This window comes from Hyperolius riggenbachi, chromosome 12 (assembly GCF_040937935.1).
Source record: "Hyperolius riggenbachi isolate aHypRig1 chromosome 12, aHypRig1.pri, whole genome shotgun sequence".
Classification (NCBI taxonomy): domain Eukaryota; kingdom Metazoa; phylum Chordata; class Amphibia; order Anura; family Hyperoliidae; genus Hyperolius; species Hyperolius riggenbachi.
This window is the reverse complement of record NC_090657.1, coordinates 107955211-107981472: the sequence shown is the minus strand read 5'-3', so window position 1 is coordinate 107981472 and position 26262 is coordinate 107955211. Positions and strand designations below refer to the sequence as shown.

Here is a 26262-nt window from a genome sequence, read left to right as displayed (position 1 = left end):
ACATTTTTCCTGAAATTTCGCAGTACAATTTTACATCGTAATTGCGAATTATGCTTGTGCAAAATTTATGCTCATCACTACCAGACAGTACTTTATAACTTTTCTTTTGTTGTTGTACCTTTCACTGTATGTTTTATTAACCATTTCCTCCCAAGCCCTGCGTGGCCAAGATAATTGGCAGGAAAGGTCAATTTTGCCTGCTGGTAAAGATTAGGACTTCTTTGAGCCAATAGGTTTTACTATATAATGTTATATGGTTCTTCAATCTTACTAGTTTATGTTCCCTTGGCATATCATCCTAGTTTTACTGACATGACAGAAATTGTATTTCTCTCTTTATTTACTAGCCTTTATTATTCTCATTACTCTACCCTTCCTCCAGAAGAAAGGTGTGTGGACTTGATGCTCAATTTTGCTCCTTCAAGGAAAAGATTCATAAATCAATTTGATCATGTCTTGTCACTTATGTTAGGTGTCACTGTTCAATGATCATTTGAATCTATCCTTTGTATGCTCCAAAGATGTCAACCTCTTTTCATATAGTACTGTATAGCTATCTTTTCTGATAAAATCAATAAAAAATATTGAAAAAAAAAAAGACCAAGGACAACCACAGTGCCGTTATATCTAAATTGTTTATTTTAAACCCACTCTCCACCCCTTTTGAAATATCTAACGACAAAATGGCAGCAAAAAAAAAAAAAAAGTCAATTCATACGCACCCAAGACAGTAGATGAGATCAAGAGTTTGGCAAGTGCTTCACCAATCTCCAGGGGTGGGGAGGGGACAGGAGAGACAGTAGAAAGACTCATCACTGACACAAAACAATTCTGCCGGAAATGTTCCTATTCAACGTCTACAAAGAAAAAAAAAAATTGGGAGTCCAAAATATGTTTAAAAAATAAAAATTAAACCAGGAAGAATGTGTCCTCATGCCTATAACACAATATATACAAATAGGGCTTTTGTAGGACACGTCAACCTTTTTTTCTTGACATCCAAAAACACTCACGCAGGATCAGTTCCGCAGCAAATTTCATAGATTAAAACCCAACAAGGAGCTCTCTTGAGGGGAAGAGACATAAGACAAAAGAGAAAAAATAAATTACAAACACCAACTAGTCTTCAATAAATTAAGCTCAGAAAAAAAATATACACAAAATTATGAGGGATTTCGGGTTGGGGTGAGCATTGTGCTGGAGTCATTTTTTTTTCTTCTTTTTGCTCCAAGAAATTAATTTACACTCTTCCCCTCTAAAGGGTAACAATTATTTAGAATTTCTTTTTCCCACAAAGTCAAAAACTTAAAAAAATAAATAAATAACATTAGCTGCATTGATCTTTTTTTCTAATATGGACAGGGGCGGTTTTGGCAATCGGCATAATCAAACTCAGAATACTTATGCCCCTCTGTCAAATGGCCATCTTGCCATCTAGAACTAGGATGACAATTTGAGATTGGTGCATTATCTCCAGTGGACAGATTCATGATTTTGTTCCAGTGTTAGAAAGGCCTGGGTCAAGACACCAAAATATGGTATATCACGTTATATCACCGAAGGACAGCGACTTTCCCAAAAAGTATATTCACACTGTTCCACAAGTAGTGCTGCCACCCTTTGGCCACTTGGCAGACTGCACGCAAGACAAGTCAGTAGTACGTTCTGTTTATGACGTGGACTTTCAGAGAGATTGGTCCATGAGATGTATTAACCCAGTAGAACTTTGTTGACCATAACTATTTATAGTTAAGTTTTCAGAAGAACTGGAGTCCCTCTACTATAAAGGGACTTTCAAGTGTTTCCAACACATGGGAAGGATTGAAGAAACGTCAGCATGAGATGACTATTGGTTCAGTAGTTTGGACATGAAAGGGCCCAGTATCCATGTTTTTCCAGACAGTTTTCCCAAAAAACAGCAGTGTACAAGACAGCATGGATGCTGGCAGACGGGATCAAGCGTTTTCTTGCAACCCTACCAGGTTTCTTGGTATTTGGGGAGAGGGATGATGCTGGCAGTCAAATCTTGCACACTCCTCCTTGCTCTTTGGGGGGGGGGCTGATCTTTAATCAAGGGTTGAAGAAGGACTTCTTAAACTCTGCCCCCCCCCCCCCTTTAGATTCTTCTATTCCCAGGGTTGTCCAGTGTTCTCTTCCCAGGATTCCTTTCCTAATAAAAGACATAAGTTTGTTACAATCATGACTGCTTCAAGCCATCAACCAGTTGACCTCAATAATAAGAAAACCTTAAATGTGCATCAAAACATATCAAGTATACATTGCTATTACTCCTAAATATAATCAACACAAAACATGAAGATTTTTAAAATCTAACCACAATAATTTCAAGGTATGTAAATGAAGGTATAGGGGCTCAGAAAAGTGTGAGTGTGCACAAGACCTGGTGGGAGCTGCGATCTCTACAGCAGGAGTTGAGAAGGGAGGTTTCTGGAGTCTAGGGTGATCTGACAGACAGTTTCTGTGAAAAGGGAGGATGTTCATCATCAACTTATACTTCATGAGTACACATGCACGCATGTTGCTTACACATGACTACCTACTGTATGTTGAGTTCACATACTGACAGTGCAGGTTATTTACTTGTGACTGTTCAAAATACATAAAATGGTCTGTTCAGTGATGCTGTGCTTTCATTCACAGGTCTATGGTGACCCTTGTGAAGTTCTTCCAATAATACACTCTTGCTGCCTGACTCTCACTGAACTGAAAAATTAACAAGTTAACTGAACACCAGATTGCATCTTTTTCTAAATAGAAATTAAACTGACATAGATGACAACCTGTTTTTATTGATAACTGCATGATAAACATATTATTGCAGAAATATGTAGTTTACCGGTATATTAATTTAGTAACTTCATTACCATTAGTATTTACTGAATCTTCTCTCACCTCCCAGCCGGACTCCAGCACAGTGCTCGGCATCTCCTACTGCATGTTGTGTGATTGCATGCGACATGCAGTAGGAGATGAGGGCCATGAATAGCCTAGGTGGCCCGGGAAAGGGGGGGGGGCAGGGGGGCATTGGCCCTAAAGAGCCCAGGTAGCACTGTAGGACCACTAGGGGGGCTGGAGGTGGCACACGACATGCAGTAGACGATGCTGAGCACTACAGCAAGCAGAGAGAATGTTGCTCATCACTGGACCTTGTTGGGGAAGTAACACAGCCTCTGCTGCACTATACTCGGCATTACACACTGGGATGGGGGAGCCCAGTAGGGGGGCAGGAATAGAAAGTGGCACAAGGGAAAAGATAGAGACACAGAGGCACACAGTGGAAACAAAGGGGGCAGGAGGTGGCACTGGGGGGCCTTGCAGGGTAGGGCCTGAGGTAGCTCAGGGGGTCAGTGGAGGAAGAGGAGGCACAAAGTGGGACACTAAAAACACAGATGAACAGAGGTGGCACAGAGGAGGACACTGGAGGGAGGAGGGCACAAAGTAGTTACAGGTGACAGAGGTGGCAGGGTTTCATCTTATGGACAGAAAAAGAATGAATCTGCAGTCTCTATCATTTGTGAACCTAGGACTGCCTGTATAACAAATGTAACACAGGCAGGCATAGAAGCAAGTTGATTTTTTTTATTATTTATAGAATGCCAAGATCTTCCGCAGTGCTCTACACAGAAAAAAACAAATGGTGGGGAGTGCAAGTGATTCGAAAAAGAATCTTAGAAGTCCAGTAGATAAAATAGCATTTTTGGTGCTACAATGCACAGCGACAGGGCTGATTGCACTATGTACTGGTTATAAAGTACAGTAGTATCCCTTTATAGTAAACTCCAAAGAACCAGGAAAAGTAGTTAACTTTATCAGAAGTTATCATACATTAAATCTTTATACAGATACAGTTGCTGAGACCTAAAGGAAAAAGTGTTTACTATATCCAGAGGATTACGATCTCAGCTTACTATAACAAGATTCTTGAAACACTACAGGGTCTATTTTTTTCCCTAATGGCAATTTGTTAAGAATTATCAAGAAAACATCCCAAGTAGTCTATGCATTGCTGCAAAGGCAAGTGAGACTTCAAACAGTGTAGGAGAGACATCTGGAGTGATCTGTAGGCACCTGTGAAGGGGTAAGAAAAGGCAAGCCAAAGTTAATTCTCCAATGCCTTCCAAAGAAAGGCTGGACTTAGATGAATTTTAAAATTACCTGCATCCAACAAAATGAGGACAGCATAGGAGCCTTGCTACGTGGAGTTCTCTGTACCAGACTCCATTTTGGGAACATGACGTGCCTCCTTTAAACAAAGATATATTTCCTCCTGGGGATCATAGTAATAGAACTTGCGCAGGTATGAGATAAGAGGCCTGCAAAAAAACAAAGAGACATAATGCACAAATATTAGCAAAGCTTTACACATAAACATGTATTCCATTCATATTTACATTCCCTTCCATTTTTAAAGGCATTTTAAAATATAAACAGCAGTACTTGCCAACAGGACAGGCACGACAGAACAAATACACAATACAACAACAAGGTGGCAGGAGGCCACCAATTATAATACGAAACAAAGTAAGACCTGAAGGACTCTCAGACTGTGAGAAACAAAATTCTCTGGTCTGATGAGACAAAGATTGTTCTCTTTGGTGCAAATGCAAGGCGTCACGTTTGGAGGAAAACAGGTACCACTCATTACCAGGCCAATACCATCCTTGCAGTGTAGCATGGGGGTGGCAGCATCATGCTATGAAGATGTTTTTCAGCTGGAGGAACTGGGAGACTAGTCAGGTTAAAGGGAAAGATAACTGCAGAAATGTACAGAGATATACTGGATGAAAACCTGCTCCAGAACGCTCTTGAACTTGGACTAGGGCAATGGTTCATGTTTCAGCAGGACAACAATCCTAAGGACACAGCCAAGATATGAAAGGAGTGGCTTCTGGACAACTCTGAATGTCTTTGAGTGGCCCAGCCAGAGCCCAGACTTCAATCAGATCGAACATCTCTGGAGAGATCTTAAAGAGAAACTCCGACCAAGAATTGAACTTTATCCCAATCAGTAGCTGATACCCACTTTTACATGAAAAATATAATGATTTTCACAAACAGACCATCAGGGGGCGCTGTATGACTGATTTTGTGCTGAAACCCCTCCCACAAGAGGCTCTGGTACCGTACGGTACTCTGGGCATACTGCCACAATGTAACAATGACACACACAGGAAATGGCTGTTTATAGCTGTCTGTTAAAGCCAGAACAGCTACATAATCTGCCCACAGTAACAATGTCACCATGTAATACATGTCAGAATGTGAATCTGGGAGAGGAAAGATTTTACAATGAGCAAACTGACTAAATCATGTATACATAATTATTGTAAAAATTAAGCACCTTTTTATATTAAATTATTTTCACTGGAGTTCCTCTTTAAAATGACTGTGCAAGATGCTTCCCACCTAGTGGTGATTTTAAATGAGACAGCTGTGACCTCGGGAGAGGAGGGGGGTTCACATACTACAAGTTCCCTAAGGGGCATACTACAGTTCCCTAAGGGGACGGGGGGGTGGGGGGGGGGAGAGGCAGAGGGAGGTGAAGGTACAGCAGAGATGACCCAGTTCTTCATTAAAGAAACCTGCGGTAATGGCTGACGCTGCTGAGAATCCCAAGTGCTGACATCTGGCATCTGTCAGTGTTAGCCAAGGTGTTCCAGTTCAAAAGGTGCAGTAGTGTTCATTACGGCGATGGGTCCCGACTCCTGGGCAGCACTCAGCAGGACTGGTCAAGATAATCTGGCTGTCAAAGAAGTGACCGGCTGTGGTGGCCCTTACTTCCGGATTAGCAGCTGAACCAGAGGTGAACAGCTGCGGTGGAGCAGCAGCAGGTAATGGATGGAGCCGGCATCACTCACCTCCTGGAAGGATGGAGCTTGAGAAGTGCTGCAAAGAGTAATGGGCGAAATAGGCCAAGGATAGGTGTGCCAACTTGTGGCATCGTATTCAAAAAGACTTGAGGCTGTAATTACTGCCAAAGGTGCATAGACAAAGTATTGATCAAAGGCTGTGAACACTTAAAGGGAAGATCCGCGCATGACATAAAAAACAAACTGCACTTACATGGGGCTTCTTCCAGCTCCTGGCAGTCGATCGGTGCCCTCGCCGCAGCTCCTTTCCCTCCCGGCGCCCAGCGGTGAAGAAGCCGACCTCGCCAGGTCGGCTTCATGTGCACTCCACAGCCCGGGTCACGTGGTGTACGTAACGTCATCGCGTCTCGACTGCGCCTGCGCAGTAGTTCTGCGCATGCGCAGTAGAGACCCGATGACGTCCCTACACTACGTGACCCCTTGCCGTGGAGCACACAGAAGCCGACCTGGCGAGGTCGGCTTCTTCACCGCTGGACGCCGGGAGGGAGAGGAGCTGCTGCGAGGGCACCGATCGACTGCCAGGAGCTGGAAGAAGCCTCAGGTAAGTGCAGTTTGTTTTTTATATCCTGCGCGAACCTTCCCTTTAAGTACATGTGATTTCTCCGGTTTTTTGTTTTTTTTTTAATTTTCAATAATTTGCCAAACCCTCAAGTAAACTTTTTTCACATCATCATTATGGGGTGTTGTGTGTAGAATTCTAAAGGGAAAAATGAATTTAATCCATTTTGGAATAAGGCTGTTACATAAAATTTGGAAAAAGTGATGTGCTGTGAATACTTTCCAGATGCACTGGCTGCATTACCTCTAAACCCACCTAGGATAGTAGCTATCCAGTCTGTTAAAAAAAATAATTCTCTGGGCCTCCATCCATCTAGCCCATACTTTAACATTTAAAGCTTAATTGGAAAGATCAGAGCAAATAATACACGTCAAACAAACTTGCAATCAGAACAGTTGCAGAAATACAATACAGAGTAATGAAAACCATTTCAACAATCACCAAGATTCAGAGGCGTAGCTAGGGCTTTCAGCGCCCGGGGACAAAGACTATTAATGCGCCCCCTAAGGGGAAGGCTGCGCTGCGCCATAAAAGGGGCGTGACTATATAATAAATGTGGGTGTTATGGGTGGAGACAAATGTACAGGAAGTTAGCAGGCTCACGCTCACCCACCCTCCCTCAGTATGTACCTTCCAGCATGTTCCAAGACAAATTCAGCAATCATGAGCCCCCCCCCCCCCCATCAAGACAAATTCAGCAATCATGAGGCCCCCAACATGACCAACTCAGCAATCATGAGGCCCCCAACAAGACAAATTTAGCAATCATGAGGCCCCCAACAAGACAAATTCAGCAATCATGAGGCCCCCAACAAGACAAATTCAGCGATCTTGAGGCCCCCAACAAATCATGAGGCCCCCAACAAGACAAATTCAGCAGTCATGAGACACATAAATAGGCAGAATGCCCCCTTAATATGGTAGACACCTCTCACCTGGCAGCAGTTCCCCAAAATACACTCAATCCGACAGCAGTGGTTCCCCAAAAATAGGTAGCCCCAGGTCTATAGGTGTCCCCAGAATAGGTGGCCAGCAGTATAGATGTCCCCAGAATAGGTGGCCAGCGGTATAGATGTCCCCAGAACAGGTAGCCAGGGGTATATGTGACCAGTATATGTAGCCAGGTGTATATGTGCCCAGTATATGTAGGCAGGGGGTATATGTCCCCAGTATATGTAGGCATGGGGTATATGTCCCCAGTATATGTAGCCAGGGGGTATATGCGCCCAGTATATGTAGCCAGGGGGTATATGCGCCCAGTATATGTAGCCAGGGGGTATATGCGCCCAGTATATGTAGCCAGGGGGTATATGCGCCCAGTATATGTAGCCAGGGGGTATATGCGCCCAGTATATGTAGCCAGGGGGTATATGCGCCCAGTATATGTAGGCAGGGGGTATATGCGCCCAGTATATGTAGGCAGGGGGTATATGTCCCCAGTATATGTAGGTAGGGGGTATATGTCCCCAGTATATGTAGGTAGGGGGTATATGTCCCCAGTATATGTAGGTAGGGGGTACATGTCCCCAGTATATGTAGGTAGGTGGTATATGTCCCCAGTATATGTAGGTAGGGGGTATATGTCCCCAGTATATGTAGGTAGGGGGTATATGTCCCCAGTATATGTAGGTAGGGGGTATATGTCCCCAGTATATGTAGCCAGGGGGTATATGCGCCCAGTATATGTAGGCAGGGGGTATATGCGCCCAGTATATGTAGGCAGGGGGTATATGTCCCCAGTATATGTAGGCAGGGGGTATATGTCCCCAGTATATGTAGGCAGGGGGTATATGTCCCCAGTATATGTAGCCAGGGGGTATATGCGCCCAGTATATGTAGCCAGGGGGTATATGCGCCCAGTATATGTAGGCAGGAGGTATATGTCCCCAGTATATGTAGGCAGGGGTATATGTCCCCAGTATATGTAGGCAGGGGGTTTATGTCCCCAGTATATGTAGGCAGGGGGTATATGTCCCCAGTATATGTATGTTTTTTGGGAGGGGAGCAGCGCAGCGCATAGAAGAGGGAGAGCTGTGAGCAGCGGTGGAGAAGGGGGGCCATCTCCCCCCTCCTTCTCTCACCTTAGGTGCTCTCCCTCCCTCGCTGTCCCCTCCACAACTAATGTCCGTCCGGGTGGCTGGCAGCGGCGGGCGGGACTTACCTGCGTCTCGCCGCAGCGCCGGATGGATCTGCCGCTACTCTCTGGTCTAGTCCAGACCAGAGCAGCGGCTGCAGGACCCGAACTTCCGGCGCTGGAGCGAGACGGAGGTAAGTCCCGCCCGCCGCTGCCAGTCACCCGGACATTAGTTATGGAGGGAACAGCGAGGGAGGGAGAGCACCTGAGGTGAGAGAAGGAGGGGGGAGATGGCCCCCCTTCTCCACCGCTGCTCACAGCTCTCCCTCTTCTATGCGCTGCTCTCCTCCCAAAAAAAAACAACAAAAAAAAACAACTCTGCAGCTCAGCTGGGCACCCTCGGGGACTCGCCGCACCTGTCCTACCCGGTCCCCCCCTAGCTCCGCGTCTGTTAGAAACCTAACGAACGTGAGTCCATATCTAACCTTTACTAATGAGCCATTACCAAATAAAATGCAACTGGGTAACAAAAAACAATGGCTAAATGAACCCGTAAAACCAAACTACTAGGTCCTAGGACACCAACCCTGTTGTAAGAGAGGGAGAAGAGATTTAGAGAAAGAGAAAAGTGAGTTAAGAAAAGGGGATTGGGGGGCTGAGAGAGGGGGAGGAGAGAGTGAGATACAGAGACAGACAGAGAGAAGTTCTAAACTCTAGAAGGGCTAACATATTGTTGTCTTGTAGTCGTCTGAATCTTTAAAGAGCACCCAACAAGCCCAGGTTTTGACATATTGCACTATTCTGTCCTGCTAAGAGGATGAGGTCTTCCATTTGGGATATTCTATCTACTCAGGCCAACCACTGAAAGACAGACAGGGCTCTGACTGCTTCCACAAGTAGGGGACCGTGGCCCTTGCAGCATTCACTAGATGTACCAGGATTGTTTTCTTGTACACTTTAGTAGGAAGGGGGACTCTGGCTTCATAAGGACCTTTATGGATGAGATTTTTTTCCATCCACGTGTGCACAGATTCTCCAGAAGTCTTTCAGTTTGGGGCAATGCCAAAAAATATGCAGCAAGTCCGCCCTGGATGAACCACACCTGCAACAGCTGTCTGCAACACCCTCGACAAATCTCAAGATAGCCAGTGTCCTATACCAGCGCTGCATAATGTTGGCGCATTATAAATACAATAAACAAATAAACGAGGACTGGGAATTGCTGTTCCTGAATGTATACATTCAAAGAGGCCTTATGAGTCTGCACCAATCTGGCCTGCCATTGCTCTTTCTTAAAATGGAGGGTCCGAGGTGATTGAAAAAAAAATAAAAAAATAAAAAAAAATGTACTTACCTCATGTTTCCTCCAGCCCCTTGCAGCCGTCCTGTGTCCTCGCCGCAGCTCCGCTCCCCGCCGGTGGCCCGGGGTCCCCTCCAGTACAAGAGGTCTACTGCGCTTCAGCGTGAGGCTCATGGGGGACACAGTAGTTCTGCGCCTGTGCATTACAGTCAGGACGACATCAGTGTGACTCCGTGAGCCGCACGCTGAAGCGCAGTAGATGCTGACCTGGCGAGGTCGGCATCTGCACCGGAGGGGGCCGGGAGCCATGGCGAGGGCACAGGACGGCTGCCAGGGGCTGGAAGAAGCCCAAGCTAAGTAGATTTGTGGTTTTTAACCTTTTGGAGCTTCCTTTTAAGGACTTGTTCACACTACAAGAGCTTTTTAAGTGCTAGGGATTTTGAAAAGCTCTTGCTAATGCAGGGTTATGGGGTTATCGCTCCAGTGAGAACACTCACATAGTATAACATTAGCTAGATTAAAAATCACACCACAAGGGCTTTTCTAAGCACTTTGTGAAGCCCTTAGAGATTTCCCCAGTAAGGATTCACACTTGCTTTGGTACAGCAAATGACAAGGGGCGTTCATGGAAATCAGACAGTTGTTTAACTAAGATCTGGTGTGCCTATGTGGTCCCTTCTCTACAAAGTATCAATTGAAGGCCATCAACTCTCTGGAATACTGAGATCTATTGTTAAGAGTTTCTCAAAAAATGTTGCAGTTCAAAATAGGTCCAATATGGGAATTTATTTGACAAGACGCACTGATGCAGTGCATCTATACCTTTGATCCCACCCCCAGATAGGGCTCTCATCCTAGGGATGGAAGCAACGCTGTTAACAGTTACGCGACCCCACCCCGAGGCTTTCGCCATTATCAACACTAAGTGCTTAAGCCCATCCAAGCCAGCTCATCTTGGCTTGAAGCTTAGCTATAAACTGCTTGGAGAGAAGGCTTGGGAGAGTTTGTCACTCATAGGCGAACCTGGGCATAAGGTTTATCTGAAGTGGCAATTAGACGGGCAAAGTTGAATGAAAACATTTGGATCAGATTCCTAGAGATTAGCACCCCCAAGTATTTGATTTTTCTGAAACCCATTTAAAGGGAATGTTAGATTTGCACTGAGATACCAACTGGGTTGGGAAAATAATATTCATTGCCTCGGATTCTGAAAATGTTTCAAGTTTGAAAATGTGCCAAACTGCAATTTGTGCTAGAAAATTAGGGATGTCAACTCATGAATATCAGAGCATGCGGTAAAGCCCAGTAACATGTTTGATGATTACCAGCAGCTTTGAAATGTCGAAAACAAGCTTCAGGATATGATAAGACATGACTGACATGAGCAGAGAGCCAATAGCAACAGCTTCTGTCTCCTGCCTGTCCCTCTGATAGGATGTAATAGTTTCTCGGGAGGAACAAGCGTCTCTACCCCCCAGGCAGCAGAGCAGAGAACCCATACAGCCCTTCAGACGTTTAATCTTTAATCTTCCTGTTTGAAGATGCAGAGGAGCAAGTGAGGAAATCACCTAAGCATGGTGTGTTTAATGATTCTTGTAAGTTCACCTAAACTGTGCAATAAAATAAAATGTTTAAAAAAGACTAAATGGACAGATTCAGGAGGGAGCAGAGGCAGTATAACAAACATGTACATTCTAAAGGGATGTTTAGCAATTTATTCATAAATCCGGCACTTAGATTAGTGAATGAAAACATGTTCCCATTCACCAATCTGTAATTTCCGGTCATTCGGGTGAGTGCAGCTGCACGCACCGTCCATAGAAAGACACAAATGAGCATTTATGACCCTGGAACGGGAACAGTCCTGGAATGGGAACAGTCCTCCCGCGGGTCATAGATATACTGCCCCAATAGCGGCTAGTGGTTAAATGCAACACCTGCCACGCCCTACACTCGTCTCTGCGGACCACAGAGCAGGCACCAAAGTCGAAGGGCAGAAATCTTGAACATTGTTGGAGATACATATGCCCAGGCATTTAATATCTGCAATCCAAGTCAGAGCACTAGTGGTGGGTGAAGGTATTCTGAGCAGGATCCAATGGGAGGACCAATGATTGGTCCAATTAATTTTAAGGCCAGAAATGTAGCCAAATGTATTAAATTACTCTAAGGGACATTGCCAGGGAGGGGCCAGGAGCCTTTAAATACAAAAAGGAGGTGGTGGTGGGGACTTGGAGGCCCATCAGTCAGCTCTAGGGACCTGTGCAATTGCCCAGTTTGCCCCTATGGAACAGCTTTGCCCCTATGGAAGCAACGGCCCCTGTATTTCTCTAACCCCATCCGGCTAAATTTTCATGCCACCCGGCTGGTAAAAAAATTCAGGGAAGAACGCTGTTCTTTGTACCCAATGCAACTCGAACATAACGTGTGGGGCTGCCTTCTTTGTCACAAGGAACGCAACACAAAAGTTTGGCAGGCAGAACACGTCACAGAACCTAAATTGAGAGGGATATGTATGTTTCTTTTTAAACAATACCAGTTGCCTGGCAGTAGTGACGATCTCTTTGCTGCAGTAGTATCTGGATTTCACACCAGAAACAAGCATGCATCTAATCCAGTCTGACTTCAGTCAGAGCGCCTGATCTGCATGCTTGTTGAGGAGCTGTGGCTAAAAGTATTAGAGACACAGGATCAGCAGGAGTTAGGCAACTGGTACTATTTTAAAAGGGAAAAATCCATATCCTTCTCAGTTTACGTTCCATTTAACGTTCTGTGTTGAATTCAGCTTCAAGGCTGCAGTCCAATTCTAAAATGCATCCTCTTCCAACGGTATGCCTTAGAATTTATCAGGAAGTAAACATACCAAGCAAAAAAATAAGGTAATGGCAGTCATTTGCGGAAACAGTCTACCATGTTGGTCCTTAAACACCTAGCTACTTCCAGCATGGCACTCTGCAAACATCAGACAAAGCCTCGTACAGACTATGATGTATTCTGTGTTGTGACAAGTGGGGAACAAGCCGCGAGGCTGCAGCAGACAGAACAACCCGCAGTCCTCCCAGTGCAACATAAACAGCACTTAGCAGGGGTTCTGCCCGTCTCTGACTAATAATTAGTGTGCATGCTGGAAACCATTGTTAGTTACCTGGTAACTTCCTTTTTAGTAACCTCCAGGACAGGTCCACCCTGAGACGACATAGGCTCCTCCCAGGAACAGGAAACGTCCACGTAGAGTACTCTATAAATTTTAAACTGACACCCACAACTCCAGTCAACCACAAGAACTGTTACTCATAGCAGGTGTCCCCATCCATCTAACAATCCATAAGGCATACGTATATATATATATATATATATACATATACACACACACATCTCTATACCTCTATAAACGGGTGGGTTACGGACCTGTCCTGGAGGTTACTAAAAAGGAAGTTACCAGGTAACTAACAATGGTTTTTCCAGTAACCTCCAGGACAGGTCCACCCTGAGAAGATAAGCAAGAATCTTACCAATTTTAGGGTGGGCTTACTGCCTGCAGAACTTTCCTTCCGAATGATTGTTGTCTTGCAGACATCAGATTCACCCTGTAGTGTCTTGAGAAGGTGCCGAGACTTGTCCACGTAGCCGCTCTGCAAATCTCTTCTGGCGTTGCACCCGCTCTGTAAGCCCATGATGTGGCAGCTGCCCTAGTAGAGTGGGCCCTAACTGTACCTGTTAGTGAGGTTCCTGCTAACTTATAAGCTTCCTCTATAACCAACTTTATCCATTTGGCTATGGTTCTCTTCGACATTTTCTTCCCCTTTGTAGCCCCTGAGGTATTTATGAATAGAGCTCTTGATTCTCTAAACTCTGCTACTCTTTCCATGTATGAAATAAGACATCTCCTGACATCCAATGCTGGTTCTGAATTAAATGAAGGTAACACAATTTCCTGTGATCTGTGAAATGTTGTCGTTACTTTGGGAAGAAATTCCTCACATGTCTTTAATACTACCCTATCATTAAATATTATACAGAACGGCTCATCACAACCTAACGCTTCCAGCTCACTTACTCTCCTCGCTGAAGTAATGGCGATTAGAAAGATAGTCTTCATTGTAAGAAGTCTTAAAGGAATCTCCGATAATGGCTCAAAAGGTTCCTCTTTCAATACCTTTAGTACTAAAGATAAGTCCCAGCTGGGAACTTTTCTATTCACTATGGGCTTCTTTCTCTCAATGGATCTGAAGAACTGGATTATAAGGGGGTCCCCTGCTAACCTTATATCCAGAAAAGTAGATATTGCCGCTACTTGTACCTTTAAAGTACTTAAAGAAATATTCTTTTCCACACCATCTTGTAGAAATTCTAATACCGTAGGTATTATATCTCCTGAAAATCCCGACTGTTCTTTCCACATATTGAAGGTTTTCCAATATTTTAAGTATATTTTCCGCGTCACCTTTTTTCTACAATCTAATAGTGTACTTATGACTCTTTCTGAAACCCCTCTCTTTCTTAACGGAGACCTCTCAGAAGCCAGGCAGACAGGTTTAGATTTGGTATACAGTCTAGATTTCTTCCTGATTTGCTGGATAGTGTATCCCTGTGAGAGATTCTCAATGGACCCTCCAACCTCATTTTTAGAATCATCGGATACCAACTTCTTCCTGGCCAATCCGGTGTTACCATAATGACTGTTACCCTTGTCTGCATCAGTTTCTGTAACACCCGCGGAATAAGCTGAATCGGTGGAAACGCATATCCCCTCTCGAATGTCCAGTTCTGACTGAGTGCATCCACCGCTTCCGCTCCCTCTCTGGGATTCAACGAATAGAACCTCCTGCATTTTGTGTTTGACTTGTTTGCGAACATGTCTATCTGGGGACGTCCCCACATTTTTACTAGACTTTTGAATACTCTGTGTGATATTTCCATTTCCGAGTTCGACAGGCTGTGTCTGCTTAGGAAATCTGCCATGTTGTTTAGAGATCCTTTTAGATGAATTGCTGACAATGACAGGAAATTCTCCTCTGCGAGTATCAATACTTCCATCGCCAGATCCAAGAGCTTTTTTGATCTTGTTCCTCCCTGTCGATTTATATAAGCCACAGCGGTCGTGTTGTCTGTCCTGACTTGAACATGTTGGCCCTTTAATATCTGCAGACCCTGTACTAGTGACTCTTTTATTGCTCTTAATTCTCTGTAATTTGAAGACTGGTTTCTTATCCACTTGGACCACAGTCCTTGCATCACTGTTCCTTCCAGATGGGCTCCCCATCCAATTAGACTTGCATCTGTGGTGATGTACTTCTTGGCTGGAACATTCCATAATCTTCCTTCCGTCAGAATTTTCTCTGATAGCCACCAGTCCAGCGATCTCAGCACTTCTGTTGGACATCTTATCTGCCTTTCCAGATCCTCCTGTTTTTTGTTCCAGTTTTGCATCATCCAAAACTGTAGATGTCTTGTGTGCATCAGGGCCCACTGAATTGCTGGAGATGTCGAGGTTAAGAAGCCCAGCACCTTCATGATTTCCCTTATTGACAAGTCTGGATCCTTGTTGCACTCCTTTATGATTCTTCTTACCTTTGTTATCTTTTCTGTTGTCAGATAAAGTCTTTGTGTCCCTGAATCTATCAGAACTCCCAGAAATTGTATTCTTGATGTTGGTTGAAGAATCGATTTTTCCCAATTGATTATCCATCCCAGAGCCTGTAATTGTTCCAACACTCTCGCTGTGTTCCTTTCTGCTTGCTGGTATGAATCTGCTACTATCAGTAAGTCGTCCAGATAAGGAATTACCAGGATTCCTTCTGTGTGGAAATACTTTATCACTTCCCCCATTACCTTCGAGAAGATGCGTGGGGCTGATGATATTCCGAAAGGTAGAGCATTGAACTGGAAATGTTGAATCAACTTCCTTCCCTTTACCGCAAATCTGAGGAACCTCTGGGATGACTCTCTTATTGGGATGTGCCAGTAAGCATCTCTCAAGTCTATGTTCGTCATTACGCAGTTGGGGGTTAGTAAGTTTCTCACAGAGAATATTGATTCCATCCTGAATCTTTGATAAGATACAAAGGGGTTTAGAGGCTTGAGGTTCAGAATTAGTCTGAACTTGCCCGTCGGCTTTTTTACCATAAAGATCGTCGAGTAAAAACCCCTTTGTATCTGATTGCGCGGAACAGGGACCACCACTTTTTCCTCCACCATATCGTTTATGATCTTTCCCAGGGCCTCTTTTCTTTCTTTGTCCCTGGGAAGAGGAGTAGTGATGAATCTGTTTCCTGGCAATGACTGAAATTGAATCCTGTATCCTGTATTTATGAGATTGAGGATGAAATCGTTTCTGCTGACTTTTGTCCACTGGGAATAAAATCTCATTAGACGACCCCCAACTTTTTCTCTGGCGTCACTTCCTTTCTTGAACGTCTGAGCTTCGAAAAAGAAAGTTCTTTTTTGCCCCCTCTTTGTTAATTGCCCAAGGCTTCCTTCTTTGTTGAGGCCTTTCTTTATTCTCCTGCCTATTTCTCCTGAAGAATCTCTTATTCTGCACAAATTTCTTCTTAACTGGAAAACTCTTCTTCTTGTTAGAAGTTCTCTCCAATATCTCATCTAGTTGTGCTCCAAATAATAACTCACCATCGAACGGTATATTGCATACTCTTGCTTTCGAAGTCTGACTGCCCTCCCAATTTTTGATCCATAAATTGCGCCTGGCAGTATTAATTAAAGCTGTTGTTCTCGCATTTATTCTTATATTCTCTGCTGCCGCATCTGTAATATAGTCAGTAGCCCTAGACACCACATCTAACGACTCTAGTATGTCTTCTTTAGAAGCTCCTTTCTGAACATTCTCTTCCACTTTTTTCACCCATAATGCCAATACTCTTGCTACACATGTAGTAGCTGCTGCCGGCCGAAAATTTGCACCAGCTGAGGACCAGGCTTTTTTCAGAGCAAACTCTACTTTCTTATCTTGTGGATCTTTGAGATATCCCAGATCTTCAAATGCTAATTCGTTCTGTTTGTTAACCTGCGAAAAAGCCGCATCAAGCTTGGGACAACGATTCCACATCTTAACATCATCTTCTTTAAACGGAAATCTCTTAATAAATCCTTTAGACATAAATAGTTTCTTGTCCGGATACTTCCACTGACTCATAATTGTATTTTTAGTAGAAATATGAATGGGAAAGGTTAGTGGTTCCGCTGGTTCCATTCCCTGGTATAGCCTATCATGTACTGATATGTCTTTTGTCTTCTCTGGCTCAATGTTAAGAGTCTTATTGATCGCTAAAATAAGTTGCTCTGTGTCATCCGCCGGGAATCTAAATCTAGAAACTTTCTTAGGATCTGACATACTATCCATACTTTTTACGGAAGATGCATCTGACCCATCGTTATCCTCATCCTCTTCATCTATACCCTCTTCTTCTGAGGACGAAATAATACGTCTCTTAGATGAGGCCTTACTCTTGTGTTTATCAGGTTGTTCAGGCTGTGTGGTAACAGCCTTAGGATCAGGGGTTAAAGGTGTAGCTGTACTAGTCCCAGCCTCCATTGCATCGGCAGGCGGAGCAACTGCTGCCGTAAAGGCTTCCCTTATTGATTTTATTGTCTCTGCCATCTCCTGTTTAACTGCAGACATGATTTCCTCCTTCAACCCTCCTGACTGTTCCTGAATTAATTTCATAAAGCAGGCCTGACAAAACTGTTTAGTATATGTATGGGCAAGTTTTGTATCACAGAGCGGGCACCGCCTCCTTGGTCTTGAAGGATCAGCAGATTCTCCGCCCTTTCCTGGCTCCTGCTTAGCGTCCATCCTGCTCCGCTCAACAAACAAACTGCCGAGCCCTGCAGAGTTCCGACGTCTCTTCACCGCGCCGACCGGAAGTGACGTCATGTAAGGGCGGAAGTTCCTATACGGAAGCCGCCATTGAGGGCAAATCCAGCCAACCCTCCGGAAGCTCAGGGACAGCCCTCACACCACTCCAGCGCGCCAACGGCCTCTGCCTTCTAGTGAATCACGGACGCCGCTTGCTCCTCTTAGATCCACCTCAACTCGGGTAGCCATAGGAGCGCCGAAGACAGGTACCTCCATCTTCTCTCTAGGGATCCAAAACCACCTCCAGGCAGGTCCCCCTGATACACCGCCAACCTAGTCCCAGACACACCTGATCTGAAGGACCGGCGAGCGGCATAGAGCACCCTTGCTTTCCTGGAACAGGAAACGTCAACTGGAGTTGTGGGTGTCAGTTTAAAATTTATAGAGTACTCTACGTGGACGTTTCCTGTTCCTGGGAGGAGCCTATGTCGTCTCAGGGTGGACCTGTCCTGGAGGTTACTGGAAAAATGATAATTATACAGGAGGGAGAACAGTGTTTACACACATGCCACTCTGCACAGCAGTAGGAAAAGGGGGAAGGTGGCCACATACATGGGAAAAAAAAACCCTGTATCCAATGCGAAAATAGCTTGTACTGTACTCTCCTACTGATCTATGTCTACATCAGAACCTGCAAAAAGCAAAGGAGCGGTTTTAGGGAACAAACAGTGAAGGGAAGGAAGTGCTACCAACTACAAGAGCAGAACTTTGATTTCATAATCATCAAATATCCTTTATGTTTACACACACACACACACACACACACACACACACACACACACACACACACACACACACACACACACACACACACACACACACACACACACACACACACACACACACACACACACACACCTGAAATAATTGTTCATAATCATGCTAGGTGACAATTTGATAGACTATTTCCACTTCAGGAATCTGCCAAGTTAGATACAAGGCTGATAATTACTGCGTCTGACACTGGGGCCCCACCACTCCCCTCTCCATAGGACTGAACATGCTCCTTCGCAGAAATGCAGGAAGCTTATAAACCGACTAAATGCAGCTTAAAGAACAAGTGAAGCAAGAGGGATATGGAGGCTGCCATATTTATTTCCTTTCAAGGAATACCAGTTGCCTGGCTATCCTGCTGATCCTCTGCTGCTAATACTTTTGGCTATAGACCCTGAACAAGCATGCAGCAGATCAGGCGTTTGACATTGTCAGATCTGACAAGTTTAGCTGCATGCTCGTTTCTGGTGTGATTCAGACTCTAATGCAGCCAAATAGACCAGCAGGGCAGCCAGGCAACTGGTATTGTTAAAAAATAAATACGGCAGCTTACATATTCATCTCACTTCAGTTGTCACCCAAAGCAGTCATGAAAGCCTGCTTCAAGTAATATTTATCCTATGGGTATATGCGGCTTTAGCCACAGTTATTTTTCTTTGACCAAAATAAAATTGGATTGTTTAATCTGTTGTGCAATAGGCGTGGCAATAAACCATACAGATCTACAGGTATTGATACAGCACTGTAGCAGACCACCTGCTGGGAGCCTTCTCTGACAAGAATTGAGTGGGTGTACAGCAGCCCCGGGTTTTGAAGTTCTGGATCATCCCAGGCCACATGCAGCCCAAGCACATTGTTCTCTGCCTTACCCATCCTGCTCGAAGCTGCTCCATCATCCCTCCTCTACATAGCAATAGAACGCATTGAGCCTATGGCCCTGCGATGTGTCTGCACAGCATTCAGCTATTACCTGTCATCTGAGGGGTCGAGTCCAGATCCATACAGGCAACATATTTTTGTGCATGTATAGGCACCATTACACCTTGTGAATGTTAAGCAATGCAGAAAATATATAGGGAAGGTTCAGAACTTAAATAGCATTTCAATGGACATGCAAAACTCATCAGTTCTCATGAGAAAGCCTCCAACTCAGCAAAAAGATTTTCTTTACAGACATCAAGTTTTTATGTATAATGGCAATGCAAGAGATCATTCATACTATTAAAAACAACCCCAGCAATTTGTTGCTTTGGTCAAAACAGGCCTCAATTCACTAAGCAGTTCAGGCTAGTGTACTGATGGTTTCTAGTCTACTGATGGGTTGGTCAGTTGCATCAAAGGGGAATTCGCTATTACCAAATGTTTTAGACCTGGTCTAAGACATTCGGTAATTAGGTCAGTAAAGCAGGGGAAATGACCAGAAGATGCAATTCACAAACTAGTAGCTGTAACAGACATCCTTCTCACCTGATGAGCTCTCCTCTGGATACAATTAAACTCCTGCATAATTCATTCAAAAGGTTCTATCCTCACCTCCAAAATACCTCACAGAATTACTTTACCGATAGAAATCAGCTGGTCTAATCTCTGTCAGAAAAAGTGGGAGTGGTTTGTTTGCCTTTGTGAATTGTGTAATTACTGAATGTTAGACCCAGGTCTAAAACATTACACCAAACCACCAGTAGACTAAAAACCATCTGTAGACTAGTCTAAATTGCTCAGTGAATTGAGGGAGGCCATGGTCCCGTTCCACACTTCAAAGTATATGTAAGGCCAGAAACACACTAGGAACTATTTTTAATCGCTAGCTATTTGAAAAAGCTCTTGTTAATGCAATGCTATGGGAGATTTTTATAAAATCACATCGCTCAAATGAGATCACACCCATAGCATTACATTAGCAAGAGTTCAAATCGCGAAGTGCTCAGAAAAACGCTCCTAGTGGGTTTCTGGCCTATGGCTGGGTTCTCACTGTACAAAACTTCTCCTGTAAAAACTGCTCCATTTTCTATTTAACGGATTTGTTTGTTACAATGGCATCAGTTTTTCACTGAATATTCTCAGCTCAGTTTTGCATTCCACCGCCCCCCACTCAGGCCCCCTGTACGGAAGGAATGGCCAATTCAAGAGCCTAATCAGAAGCATCAAGCTCCAATTGGTTTGCAAAAGACCAAAGACCAATGGGAATCCGTCCTGAGGACCTGGGAGCATTTTCATTGGTCCACTACTCAGTGATTCAATGAGAATCCTCCAATCCGGCGGAAGCTCCCCATGTGTTCCACAAATTGCGCTCTCAATACCAGACGATCACTGAAACCGGTCGGGATGGGAGCGGACACTATGGTTCAGATTGTTGGATACTTTAGTACCACAGGAGTGGGAAGCGCTACTTGCCAGTGGGTCCTAAAGGATTTAGGACCCACAAATGTGCGTTATCCTGTATTCCTCTTTTATTGGATTGATTAAAAGTTCTGTGTACTGGATCTACCACTTAAAGCAGTCCTCCTCTTTTTTTCCTTTTCTATATATTACCCATCGGTGGAATTATACGGATAAGAGCGGTGACAAGGGAAAGACTCGGAGTATGGTAGAAGATTTATAATAACTGCATGTGGGAGCCAATCAGCGCGTCAGATTAAGGATCTGAGGAGGCTGGATTGGGACAGCTTTTTATCTGTACGCTGCTGTGATCTACTGCGTCCCACAGAGCGCCTGGGCTCGTATTCAACTTGCTTGAGACATTAACATCCTGTGCTCTAAAAATAAGCTTACCTGTCATGGCAGCCAGCTGACATGTAGAGAGATCAAATTACAACGTGTGATTAGTCACATACGAGGGGGGGATTAGACAGGCTAAACTCTCTAAATACATACAGGGTGCATTTGTCTAGGTTTTCCTTCTGTCGTGTGAAAGAGGTCAGGTCCACTTTAATGGAGGCAAAATGCTCCAATGAGATCTGCAGAGATCACTTTCATCCCCACACCATAAATAAACTAGCACATCACTGTAAGACTTCTGTATCATATACAGTAATTGGCCTCTTGCATTGCTGACTTAAAGGATAATTTTGGCTCATATTTTGTTAATGAAAAATCTGCAATGCTCCAACTGAATATGTGTGAGCAACAAAGTTATAAAGTGACAAACTAAGGCAGTATGTAGCAGACTTGTTATTGTCCCTACCATTCCTTTTTCTCATGTCACCTCTTCCATCTAACAGCAGTGTTCTATTAAAACTATAGATCAAACTTTAGTGAAGTTACTCTCCTGTGTGATATCACAGGCCAGCAGCTGCCAGATGTCTGAGTATCTTATGGACAGCATTTTTGGGGCAAAGGGTGGCTTGTGAACAGCCATAAGATGCGATATGCTCAGGTCAGGCGGCATGCCGCTGGCATAAGAAAATCAATATTTAAATCTGACTGCCAAAGGAAATCTATGGGAAATGTTCTCTGAAGCCCTCTTATCTTGGCAATATATAATTACATATATCTGCAACTGCGGCATGAAAAAGCACAAAAAAAAGAACATGAAATCTAAGTACCCTCTAGCAGTGCTCTAGCATTATGACATCAGAGGACATAAGGTAAATGCTTTTCTCATTGCTTCCCGTGACCTGTTCCATGTCACCAGGCTAACAGACCTTATTAAAGCAGACCTAAACCCTTGCACAGGAGACAAGGAAGCACAGAGAAATCCAGTCTGTGTCTATCCTGTGTGTGTTTATATAAACAGCCTGTAATTCCCCTATCACAGCAAGTAATGAGTTTAATTTGAGCTGTCTGCCAAATACTGAGCCAATATGCAAACACAGGTGGTTAACCCTGTGTTTACATACAGCGGTTTGCAAAAGTATTCGGCCCCCTTGAAGTTTTCCACATTTTGTCATATTACTGTCACAAACATGAATACATTTTATTAGAATTCCATGTGAAAGACCAATACAAAGTGGTGTACACCTGAAAAGTGGAACAAAAATCACACGATTCCAAACATTTAAAAAACCCCAAAAAACTGCAAAGTGTGTGTGTGTGTGTGTGTGTGTGTGTGTGTGTGTGTGTGTGTGTGTGTGTGTGTGTGTGTGTGTGTGTGTGTGTGTGTGTGTGTGTGTGTGTGTGTGTGTGTGTGTGTGTGTGTGTGTGTGTGTGTGTGTGTGTGTGTGTGTGTGTGTGTGTGTGTGTGTGTGTGTGTGTGTGTTTATTCAGCCCCCTGAGTCAATACTTTGTAGAACCACCTTTTGCTGCAATTACAGCTGCCAGTCTTTTAGGGTATGTCTCTACCAGCTTTGCCCATCTAGAGACTGAAATCTTTTTTTTTTTTTTTTTAACAGAGTTTTTATTGTTTTTTATAAGAAGCAGTACAATAAAAAAAGAAAAAACCATTCCAGCATACATACGAAATTTGACATAGATCAATCATTTGATTACAATCAACATTGGGTCAGAAACAGTTATATTTTAGACAAACTTTGATTTCTCACGACTTACCTTCATTACAACGAATGTCAATAATACATGTGACAGTGACACCTATAAATGTGTCTATAAACATCTTTTAAACCCATTGTAGGTCTTGAACAGCTACGCTTATATCGAGATTAGGGATTGTAGTTTCTGTAGCATTTACCCATCTATACAAGGTTTTATCGAATTTTTTGAATTGGTTTTGTGACTGGTAAGTGATTTTGTAAAGTGGGAGCACTGAATTTACCAGTTTTTTCCACTCTCTTATTGAGGGAATTAACGGTAGTTTCCATTTTAAGGTTATAGCTTTTCTGGCATAATGTAGAAGAATTTTAATTAGGATAGATTGATATTTGCTACAGGGTATATCTCCCAAGATCCCTAACAAGCACAGCTGTATATCTAGCATCTAGCATCACTGGTAGTTGTAGAGTATCCCGTATAAAATGAATAACAGATTTCCAATAGTTATTGACTAAAGGGCAGCTCCATACGCAATGAAGAAAGTCAGCATGGGGGGCTTTACACTTAAAGCAACATTTATCATAAGAGGAACTCATTTTAGCTAATCTAAGTGGTGTATAGTAAACTTGGTGAAACCATTTAATATTTGTAATTTTGTCATATGAGGCAATGATATCCTTATTAACCTCCCTGGCGGTAAGCCCGTGCTGAGCACGGGCTATGCCGCGCAGGAGGATTTCTCAGGCCCTGCTGGGCCGATTTGCACACTTTTTTTTTTTTTGCAACACGCAGCTAGCACTTTGCTAGCTGCGTGTGCACTCTGATCGCAGCCGCCACTCTCCGCGCCGCCCCTCCTCCCCCCCCTCCCCCAGACCCCATGCGCTGCCTGGCCAATCAGCGCCAGGCAGCGCTGAGCCCTGGGCTCGCTACATGATTTAAAAAAACCGCTCTGCTGCCCCCTGGCGGTTTTTAATAGACCGCCAGGGGGGTTAAATCCCTCAGCATGTTCTGACCATTTCTCTTGGGATAAATTTGGGTCGAGAGCCGACCAACGGTTTCTCGAGGACAGGACTCTCCTGGCATTTCCGTGGGTGCTTAAAAAATTGTATAAGGTGAATATTTGTTTTGTATGATCTTTTTTTAGGAGACGTTTTTCTAGTTCGAGGGATCAAGGCTTACCCGTTAGCCCAATTTGTGCTTTTAAGGCGTGTCGTAATTGAAAATACCGAAATAGAGCATTTTTGGGTAGACCAAATTCTGAGCGTACAGTATTAAAGTCTTTAAAAGTGCCATTGTCATACAGTTGGGATATATATTTGACATTATGTGTATGCCAAAAGGTAATATCAGGCACTGTGTGTAATTCAGGGAGATTGGGGTTGCCCCATAAGGGAGAACTAAGGGACACATATTTTAGGGGTTCGTCTAGTAATTTTGGCGCTTTTTTGTACATTCGGATGGTATTACAAATGAGGGTTGTTCCTTCTGGACCTCCAAAGACTTTATATCGATAAACCGCACCGCAGATTGACTCATAGGAGCCTGCAATGTCCGCTTCCACCGCTAAACTGGAATTTGATCTGTCGTCGCTAAGCCAGCTTTGAATGGGAATTAGTTGTGCCGCCATGTGATAGATCAGAAAATTAGGTAAGGCCAGGCCTCCTAGAGCAGGAGGGAGTTGAAGTGTAGCTAATGATATGCGCGGTGAGGAGCTGGACCAAATAAATGAAAGTATCATAGCATTAATACGTTTAAAGCGGAATATAACCTTGCATTTCAACTTTGCTCTAAAACATTATTTACAGTATATTATATGCAACCAGCATTTTTTTTTTTTTACTAGACCAGCATTGGAAGGGTTACACACAGCTTTAAAGTTCCTGGAGATTTCTGCAGAAGCATCCAAGCTGACAAAGATACATTTTGTTTACATAAATGTATCTAAGTGTTGAATGTGACTCACTCTCTCAGGAGCTGGAGGACAGCCAAAGAGTGTGTAACATTTCTCAATAGATACATATAACTAAATAGAATGTAACAATCTGAAGTTCTGCATCTCTCTCCAGGAACCTTAAACCTCTGTGTTTAACCCTTCCAATGCTGGTCTAGTAAAAAAAAATGCTTTTTGCATATAATATGCTGTAAATAATGTTTTAGAGCAAAGTTGAAATGCAAGGTTATATTCCACTTTAAATAGGGATTGTTGGATCCAAACTGGAGACATCTGCATAATGTATAGTATTTTGGGGGCTACTACCATTTTAATAATACATATTCTACAAGCTAAATTTAAGGGCAGGAGGCCCATTTTTGTAGTTTTGATTTCACCTGTGTCATAGCTGGATCAAGGTTTGCCTCTATGAAGGATTTTAGATGGCGTCTTTAGATATTTAAATTCCTCCACTACCTGTAGTTGAGAGAGTTTGGATATTCTTTGGAGGTCAAAGGTATCCAGAGGAAAGAAGATTGATTTGGACCAATTGATAGAGAGTCCCGATATTTTATAAAAGGCATTGTATATATTTAAAGTGGCTTCTAAAGAGGGGCCTGGATCTGCCAAATATACCAGCATGTCATCGGCGTATAGGGAGATGCGTTTAACATTGTGTATTTTGAGGCCTTGAATTAGAGGGCTGTGACAAATAGCTTGGGCGAGGGGTTCAATGGCAAAGAGAAGGGGTGAGAGTGGGCATCCCTGCCTCGTACCTCTAGCAATAGAAAAAAGAGGGGAAATCAAAGAGTTAATTCTTATCTTGGCTTTTGGTTTGTTATATAAAATCTGGAACCAATTTTGAAAGACTGGACCAAAACAGAATGCTTTGAGGACTGCTCTTACATATATCCATCCGATTGAGTCAAACGCTTTGTTGGCGTCGACTGATAAAATTACTCTTGAACCAGAGTTTTTGTGTGGGAATTGTAAATTTGAAAATAGTCACCTAATATTGAGCCTGGTAGAGCGAGTGGGGATAAAACCAGTTTGGTCTGGGTGTATAATGGAGGTAATGCAGTTATTAAGTCTAGAGGCCAGAATTTTAGTGAGAATTTTTATATCAGTGTTAATAAGTGATATTGGGCGATATGAATCACACGAGGTAGGGTCTTTGTTAGGTTTAAGAATTAAAGTAATTAAAGCTTCGTACATAGTATCAGAGAGAGAGCCAGTGTCGTATATGTGTTGAAATAAAGATACTAGGTGGGGAATTATGGAGGACTTATTTTTTGCATACCATTCAATAGGTATACCGTCCGGACCTGGGGCTTTGTTATGTTTAAAAGAAGAGATGGTTATACTTATTTGAGACTGAAATCCTTGCCCATTCTTCTTTGCAAAACAGCTCCAGCTCAGTCAGATTAGATGGA

The 26262-nt window shown here is 43.5% G+C and overlaps 1 protein-coding gene across 1 annotated transcript in view; it reads right to left on the bottom strand.

Annotated features, from left to right (window-relative positions):
* Window positions 1-616: 616 nt before the first annotated feature.
* SOCS7 (suppressor of cytokine signaling 7) overlaps window positions 617-26262 on the bottom strand; it is a 101534-nt gene continuing 75888 nt past the window's right edge. The window contains exons 9-10 of the mRNA XM_068262319.1: window positions 4177-4334; window positions 617-2170 (exon numbers count right to left, since the gene is read on the bottom strand). Coding sequence (XP_068118420.1) covers window positions 4214-4334 — 121 coding nt within the window. The 3' untranslated portion in view covers window positions 617-2170; window positions 4177-4213. The remainder of the gene's footprint in view (window positions 2171-4176; window positions 4335-26262) is intronic.